General features: G+C 38.8%; 1 protein-coding gene across 1 annotated transcript in view; it reads left to right on the forward strand.

The window, feature by feature from the left end:
• The window catches only part of LOC119422967 (ADP-ribosylation factor-binding protein GGA3), a 13,225-nt gene extending 12,385 nt beyond the window's left edge, over positions 1-840 (forward strand). Inside the window, exons 15-16 of the mRNA XM_037690377.1 lie at positions 68-178; positions 730-840. Coding sequence (XP_037546305.1) covers positions 68-178; positions 730-840 — 222 coding nt within the window. The remainder of the gene's footprint in view (positions 1-67; positions 179-729) is intronic.
• The last annotated feature ends 8,155 nt before the right edge of the window (positions 841-8,995 follow it).

Genomic DNA, 8,995 nt, shown 5'->3' on the forward strand with positions numbered 1-8,995 from the left:
GCACCTTCTTGGTAATGCATATCCAAGCGTTATTTGATTTAAGATTTTTTTGTTGATTGTGCCACAGAGCATGTCGGTGAAGCTTCAGCCAGCCTCTCAGACTCGTCTCCCTCCTTACAATCCTCTCCTGCCTCCACCTGCCGTCTCACAGGTTCTGCTGTTGACTAATCCTCAAAGTGTGAGTCTAAATGACTATATCTGTTTAATACTTGTAGCACATAAAAACTGAATGATTATACCTGAATTTATGAAGACAGTTTGGTTTGATAAACATTACAGCACAATTGTTTGTGCTGTAATGAATTGGTTCTCAACACTGGTCCTTGAGGAACACCATCCTGCATGTTTTAGTTCTTTCCCTGCTTTGACACATCTGATTTAAATGAATGAGTGATTAACAGGCTTCTACAGAACATGAGGAAGTAATTAAATCACTGAGTCAGGTGTGTTGGAGCAAGAAAACAAAAACATACAGGATGGTGTTCCTCAAGGACTTGGGTTGGGAACCACTACTTTAGTGATGCTTTAACACTCAAAGCAGCTCAGTTCTGTCCTCGTTTGCTACCTGAACAAATTTTCAATTTGTCCTACGAGAAAAGAGGTAAACCTCATCTTAGCATAAGAAAACCTTCTATAAACCTGATTTAGCTTTTCATTTACTTTTGAGTTCTCTTACGTCAGGCAGATTTTAAATGGTTCTCTGTCTTTATTTATTTTTTTGTCCTTCAGAGTAAAATTCGGCTGCGCTACAAGCTGACATTGATACATGGAGACCAGCAGCTGAATGAGACGGGAGAAACTGACACTTTTCCTGACTGGAACACTTTGATCAAGAACTAAAAATGACAAAAATACTCCAGAATCTGAGGAAACGGAGTACAAAGAAGCAAACCCAAAACAAGCTCAAACAAAAATGGGGGCTAGTTTTTTTTTTTGTGAATGTTGCAAATCTCCTAAAGATTGAAGCTGCGGCTGTTCTTGCAACAACACTTGTAATTCCACACCAATAACCATGTGATGTGAACTTGCCAGAAGTGCAAAGTTTTATAAAACAGCATTTGTTAGCACTGCAGCAATCCACTGTAGTCTCACTTTCGCTCAAACTAGATGTTTAAAATCTTTAAATAGATATCTATAACAGGCAAGATATTAGTTGCTCATAACCTTTCCACAGAACCGCTCCTCCAAATATCTGTTCTGTTGCTTTAAGAGCACTGTTGAGTTTTAGCTAAACTTGGAGCGATGTGACTCAAATAACCTCTCTTCCTGCAGGGAACTCACTACTTCCTCCCCATTTACACTTGAATTTTATACGCACGCTTGATTTTAGCGTTATTGTTATTAATAAAAAGTTTTCGGCTGGTTAGCTGTGATTTCATGTTCTCAGTCAGCAGGGAGTCCACTGACCAGCAGAGGAAGCAGTGTTGCACCTTTCAGTGGTAGTTCTACTTCTTTGTTTTAATAAGTCCACAAACAAAGTTCATAATTAAAACTTGTTTTATTTATGTAATGTTATTTCCATGCGTTCTTAGCATTTAACATTTTGTGTGCCTTTGATTAAAATGCACCTGTGTCTACAGGTAGTTTTGAATCAAAACTTTATTCAGGTATTTAGGACATGTGCTGCTGTGATTTCTGTCCCTGGTTGTCAGAACTGTGTCTTAATTAAGTCCATTTTCTTCTGACAAGATATCGGTTACACGTGTGCTAATGAACATACTTTTATTTACTTGTGTTTTGGGTTCGTTCAAACATCCAGAACTACTTAAAATGGAAGATGTTTTGTTTTTATTGTGTATTTATTGTTAAAAAACAAAGAAAAAGGTTTAATTACATGTTTTGTTTTCTCTTTGAGGTCACAAGTTTGATGAAACTCGTGTAAAATGTTTTTGCTCTACCTTTTAAAATTACTTTTGCTTTTCAATTAACCTTAAACTTTTTCTCTAAATATGTTTTTCTTTTAAGTAAACGTGAAAATGATCATTGCCAACCAAAACATACGGAGCCTGTCACCGTATGGGAAACAATGACACAGAAGTATTTCAGTTTGATCGCAGGAAAACCAAACTGATAATCTAAACTTTTTTTTGTTGTTTTTTTTAACCACTGTTTGTTTATCATTGACCTTTTTAACTGGACATTGTATGTTTTGTCTGCAGGTGACGTTTGTACTTTAATCTTGTTTCTTTATCTCTCGTGTCGACAGCGTTTCTTAATTTGTCGTGTTTATTTGTGGTCATTTTTGTGTTGATAGTTCCTCCTACTCTGTTTTCTGTTGTAAACTTCTGAATAAGACACTGTCTGACCTCATCACAGTATTTTCAATAGTCTCATGTTGGACCATGAAGCTTTAAAGTGTCCAGAAGGTTCACATGAGTTTATATGAATAAAAATTTAACCTTAAACTCCTTCTATTTCTTCATCGATAACTGTCAGATTGTTCAGCGTTATTTCATGGTTAAATCTTAAAGAAAGAACTTGTGTTGGCAGCACTCAGATTATGTTTTTGGGATCAATCTCTGCCACTACCTCACCAAATTATAGATGCATGTCTGTAAAATTAACAGTCAGAGGGCTGCCGGCCTTCTTGAATCAGATTGACTCTAAAACATCCAATCTGAATTTTTGTTCAAATTTGTCCAGTAGTTAATGAAATATTTAGCTAACAGGCTAAATTATAACTTTGTCTTTGCCTTTGAGAGGAGGGCAATAAAAAAAAAAAAACATCTATTTAGTATAGACTAAAAAGAATAATTTATTATGTAGAACAATAGAACCAACATTATTTCTTTCATAACCTTTTTCAATAAAAACAAGCTATTTTTATTGAAATTGTTGTTGTCTAGTTCTGGATTCTGCAGGAACATTTTTCAGTAACCTCTTCAAACCAGCCACTGTTAAACAGCATTTAAACCAAAACAAAGCGGAGTGAAAGTGGCTGAAAGTATTTACTTGAATGTTCATCCTGTGAATAACCTAACAAGTTGGTAGAAACATGTCTTTGGATAAAATCCTCTCGGGAACTGTTGGTGAAGATGACAGAAGTCAGAACCCATCAGACCTTTCAGACCAAGAAAATATGTGAGTTTATTTACCGCCAAGTTATTTTTATAAGCATTTGTGTCTGATTGCCATCCCTCAGTCAGTGTTTACTCGGTTATTATTATTATTTTTATAGGGATCAGACTGGGAATGTGACTCGAGGCACAAAGGAGAAATTCCCAGATGAGCAGCCTTCCTTTGAAAGGGTGAGCTGAACTACTAAGATCCTCAGAACTTCTATAATCTGTTCATGTCTTAATGACATTGTGTCATCAAATAAACAGCTACTCATTAATTTACTTTCAAAATCATACCACATGGAACTATTACAAAACAAAGATGATTAAACTGCATGTTTATACATTGTTTTCTCACCACAGGCAAGAAAAGTGGATAATGACTTCTGTGAACCTGCAAAAAAAGCAAAATGGACGTTGTCAGGACAGCCAGCGAACACAAACAAATCTAAAACTGCAAAAGTTGACAAGCTTCCTGATGTTCTTCTGCAGCTACTGAGGTACGCCCACACAAACACTCTTTCTGCCGTTCTGTTCAATACCACGATGGAACGTACATCTTTGGTGATAATTTTAAATCAAGAATTGGGTGTATATGTTTGAATTATTAGTCAATTTCCTCTATACCAACTGTCAAGCATGATGGTGGTAGCATCGTAGTGTGGGACTGTTTGGCTGCCAGTAGTGTAGGTGTATTGTACAAATGTAGTGAACTCGGCCTCCGACCAAAACCTGCCTCTGAGGACCTTCATGGGACAGGAACTGTTATTTCATTGATTTGAATCCAGAAACACAAATTAGCTCATCCAGAGACTGTCCAATTGTATCCTGAAGTAATCAATTGAAAGAACACTCATCTTTTATATTATCATTACTGTTTTACAATATCTTGATAAATCAAAAGTGTGTTTAGTTCATACCATTTCTAAATGTTGAAGTGAACCACTCATTTTAAATCAACTGTGAAAAAGTATTAATGATTTTTTAATCCTCATTTAAATTAGAAATCAAGTTAAATGTCTATTTTACAAAGTAATTATGCATTTTTGATCTTCTGTCTAAATGAGAAGTAGTGATGTCGGTCGAAAGTCAGAGAGAAGTTATTAGAACGAAGTGTCGTGTTTTTAAACCTAGCAGACGGTAAACAAGAAGCTACTGGCCTCTCTTCCTCCCACTTCGACATAACATGTCTTCTGTCTGTACGGGACGTTTCTAAAACATTCCTGCTGTTTTCTTGACTTGCAATGACCCTCTGACATCACTAGAACCACCCCCTGTTGGTTGCTTCAACCAATCAGGAAGTCCTGAGGTGACCGGAAGTGAGAACTCTTTAAGAGTCCACACTTCCTGGAACTTCTCAGGTCAATGAGGTCAATCGGGTCAACTGGGTCTCGCAGTCGGTCTTCAGTCTGCTGGAATCCTAGACCAGATTCTTCCTGGGTCTTTCATGGAGTCCTCCACGTCTGAGTGGAATCTCCGACTGAACTCACAGCTTGCTGTGTATTCCCCCGGGAGATGAGCGTGTTTGTTGAACGGAGTACCGTCACTACTTCGGACGATTCTCAGCCATCCTTACCGGAGATGCTGAAAGGTCGCGTTGAAATGGACTCCTATTCCTGAGCTGAGGTATCCCGTCTAAGGTAACGAGTCGCCACGCGCCAAGTGTACCGAGGCTGAGCTGGGGTCGGATGAAGGGTGCCGTTCCTAGTCAACACACATTCCTGTTTATCCATCTTTTCTCTCCATTTAAACTCCTCCTTTTCCCTTCTTTAAACTCTTCTATTTTGCCAGTAATTAATCTAGATGCCTTCAGAAATGTCTGTTATTTTTATTATGTAAAACGTGCCAAGTTTTATTAATCAGAACCAGATCAGCTAATCACTTGTACATTTTGATGTTAAGTTTTGATTCTGTTCAATAAATGACCACATTTATTCTGATGGGTCAAAGAAAATTAACGTCTCATGTCACTGATTAAACAATCTACGCACAGTTACCTCGGTCACATGGCTGTAATTTAGCTCGAAAAAGAGAGAACCCGTTACTTAAATATAATTAGTAGTGAAGGTACAGCAAAGCTGACCTTGAGACACTTCACAAAGCAGCTGGAAGAAGGACGGCCTCAAGAGATGTGACCCGTGCTGGCAAAATGTGTCAGAATGAGCACAGGCTGTAGTGCAAAGAAATTAAAAAGATTTTTGTTGTAACTGAGATTTGCGTAAAAATGATTTCCTAAAGAAACCACCTTTCAATATCAGAAATTAAAATAGCATCTAATCTTCATAATCTGCCTTCAAGTCCAAGTTTTCTAACTGGTTTGTCTTCAGATATAATCCTTTTTAATTTTTTTTAAATTGACTATCTTTGACGGCTGCTGTAGTGCCAGGAAATCCCTTCGTAGAATGTTTGGCATTGTTGTGAAGCATGGACCTTTTTAAATATAGTGCTGGAATTTTCACTGACATTCTAGACTGATAAACAACAAGTTTTCAAACCAGCACGCTCATAAACAAAACCGTCTTGGTGTCAGGCCAGGTGATAAATACCAAGTTTGAATAGATTACAAATTATTTTGAAGCTTTTGAGATGGAAAATTTGAAAATAATAACTCGATATTAAAAAAAAAAATCTTTATTGTGACTCATTTTGCCCTCATGGATTACAAATATCTATAAAACAAGACATGTTTTCCAAAATATATGGTTCTCAAACTGTAGTACAAGTACTACTAGTGTTGGTATTCAAAATAAACTTTGGTATTAACCTATCCTGATGCATGCTCAATAATCCAGGTAGAAAAATCCAAAAAAGTTCAATCTGGTCCTCTGGACATTCAAAAAAACAAAAGCAAAACAAAGCAAAAAAAATCTAGAAACGTTTCGTCTCTCATCCAAGAGACTTCCTCAGTCTGAGGTGCTGTTTTCAGCTCAGTCTCTTAAATAGCACCTTCTTAGAGTGGATCAACCAGTTTGCTGCTGACAACCAAAACCAGCTGATCACATGCTCAAGAAGGACCATCAGCCTAACAATGGATCATTAGCACACTGATGGCTGTTTACTACTCACAGAGGGCTGAGTGATACTAGCAATCACAGCATTGTAAGAGGGGGACAGTTGAACCCGGAGGCCTCCACCCCTGTTTAATGATGGACGGTTTCTTTTCACAAAGATGGCCTCCTTTACTCCTCTCTCAAACCATCGTTCCTCTCTGTCCAGGATGTGAACATCTTCATCCCTGAAAGAGTGACCACTGGCCTGGAGATGAGTATAGACCGCAGAATCCTGGCCTGATGATGTTGATCTTCTGTGCTGGGCCATCATTTTGGCCAGTGGCTGTTTAGTTTCCCCGATGTAAGACTGATCACAGCCCTCCTGACACTGAACAGCATACACAACATTGCTCTGTTTGTGCCGGGGGACTGGATCTTTGGGATGAACCAGTCTTTGCCGTAATGTATTTTGGGGTTTAAAAGCCACTGGGACGTTATGTTTAGAAAATAAACGTCTCAGTTTCTCTGATACCCCCTCAACATACGGAATGACCACTGGCTTTCAGCCATCAGGTGAAAAGGAGGAACCCAGACCCAGACCAGTGGCCAGCCGCTCAGGGTGGACGCTCGAGCATGAAGTCTCAACCCTATGCGCACAGTGCGCACAGTTTCCACGTGGCTGACGGGATGCGGGAGTATACTGAAGCCTTTCATTTCTCATCCGAGGGGCTCTCTCAATTCAAAGAAAGGAGTGTGGGGTTCGAGTTATAAAGCTGAGCTAAGCTAGATACATATGCAGATTGCCCTCTCACTCCTCACAATAGGGGTTTGTTAGGGTCTTTGTTAGTCTGACTCAGAGTAGCCACTCTGGTCACATGGCTGAAATTCCTGATAGGTGTGAAAATGACTGGATATCAGTCCTAAAGCTGCATGATAAGTTTTAGAAAGTTAAAATCTGAGACTCCTCCTCTGTTTAAAGATGGTTTCTCATGTTTTACATAAATGGTTTCCTTCACCCGAAACGTCTTCTATTACAAAATGAAGTAGTTTTTGTCTTGAACTTTTTTGAAATGACCATGTCCTGGATGACTGAGAATCTTCACCAGCGTATCTGCGTACATCCCTGCATCCATCCGAATCTTAAAACACTTAACATATTTTTTTTATCAATAACCCAAATACAAATGAATTGATCATATTTATTATATGACATCAGCAGATTAAAATACATGTTTATTATGTACATATATGCAACAAGGGTGTTAAATAAAGTGCCAAATACATTTTTTTTTTTTTTTTACAAAAGAAGAAAAAAAAAACATTTGTGGAAGACCATAACACCTGTTGGCTTGGTCCCACAGATTCATTGCTTTGTGACAAGTCAGCCCCCATACCCCCACCCCCCATCCCTGGTTGGAGGCCGCGTTGCTCAGTGCTGGTTGTGGGACAATTTGGCACAACTCAGGTGACAATGATGTCACAATGGCATAAACACTTGGTGTTTTAATTTTTTTTTATCTTGACACAACTCAACATCGACACATACGATACATCAGCCTTTTATGTTTCCACTTTGAGAGGAGAGTCCACATATTTTATTTTTTTAAGAAATGTGGGAAAATCCAGCATCGTCACTTCAGGGCTAACATGTGAGGAGGATACACGGTTCGTTGACCACAGCGTTTGAAGCTTCCTGTGGAGTACACCAATCATGACAAAGTCGGGACGTTGTGTAAAGCATAAAATGAAACAGAATGCAATGATTTGGAAATCTTGTAAACCCATGTTTTATCTGCAGCGAATCATCGTTAACTAGTCAAACCTTGAACAAAAGCAATGTTATGTTTTTTTAAATGTAATTTAGAATTTGGGGGCAGCAACACATCTCAAAAACATTTGGAACTGGTGCACCAAAAGGCTGTAAACGTAGGTGGTATGAGGAGGAAACAGCTGCAGGAGCATTTAAGAGGACTGGGTATAAAAAGAGCTGCAGTGGCTGAATCCCACAGAAGTGAAGATAAGCAGGGGTTCACCAATCTGAGAAAAACTGGGTCTAAAATTGAATGAAAAAACAAAGTTCCTCTATGGAAATTTGGGAACACTTTGAATAGCCCATCATCTACATTTCAAAATGTCAACAAAATCCCCCCAAAAGTTAAGAATGTGGAGAAATATATGCTGAAAGTCAATATTGGATGCTCGTCATCTTCAGGCCCTCGGACAGCCGCACATTAAAAAGTAATCTGATTTTGTGCTGGAAACGCTTCCACAAACCAATTTCTGTAAATACAGTTCTCCGTGCCATCTACAAATGCTGGTTAAAGCTCTATCAAGCAAAGAAGACGCCATATGTGAACATCATAGAGAAACGGCCTTCTATCTGGACCAAAGCTCATTTAAAATGGACTGAGGCAAAGTGGGAAACTGCTCTGTGGTCAGAGAAATCAAACTGAAATTCATGTTGGAAACCATGAACACAATGTCCTCTGTACTAAAGAGGAGAGGGACCATCCAGCCTATTATCAGCACACAGTTCAAAAGTGAGCCTCGCAGGTGGTATGGGGGTGCATTAGTGCCTCTAGCTTTGGCAGCTTGCACATTTGGAAAGGCTGGAAAAATGCAGAAAAGTATGTACAAGGTTTAGAGCATCTGCTCCTATATAGATTATGTCTATCCAAGGATGCATATTTCAGTAAGACCATGTTAAACTGCAGCCATTATAACAGCACAGTCTGGGTCCAGACCTCAATAGAAACATTTGATGCATCATAAAATAAAAATTAAAAAAAATCTAGCAAAGACCCAGGATCGTTGAACAGCTAGAATCCCACGTCAGACAACAGGACTTCATTCACCTCCAAAGACTCCAGCAGCTGCTCTCCTTGGTTTGTAGTTTTACAGACTGTTAACAGAAGAGGGGAAGCTTCACAGAGAGAAACTCTTTTT

This window comes from Nematolebias whitei, chromosome 16, assembly GCF_014905685.2.
Source record: "Nematolebias whitei isolate Nwh7 chromosome 16, NemWhi1, whole genome shotgun sequence".
NCBI classification, from domain to species: Eukaryota; Metazoa; Chordata; class Actinopteri; order Cyprinodontiformes; family Rivulidae; genus Nematolebias; species Nematolebias whitei.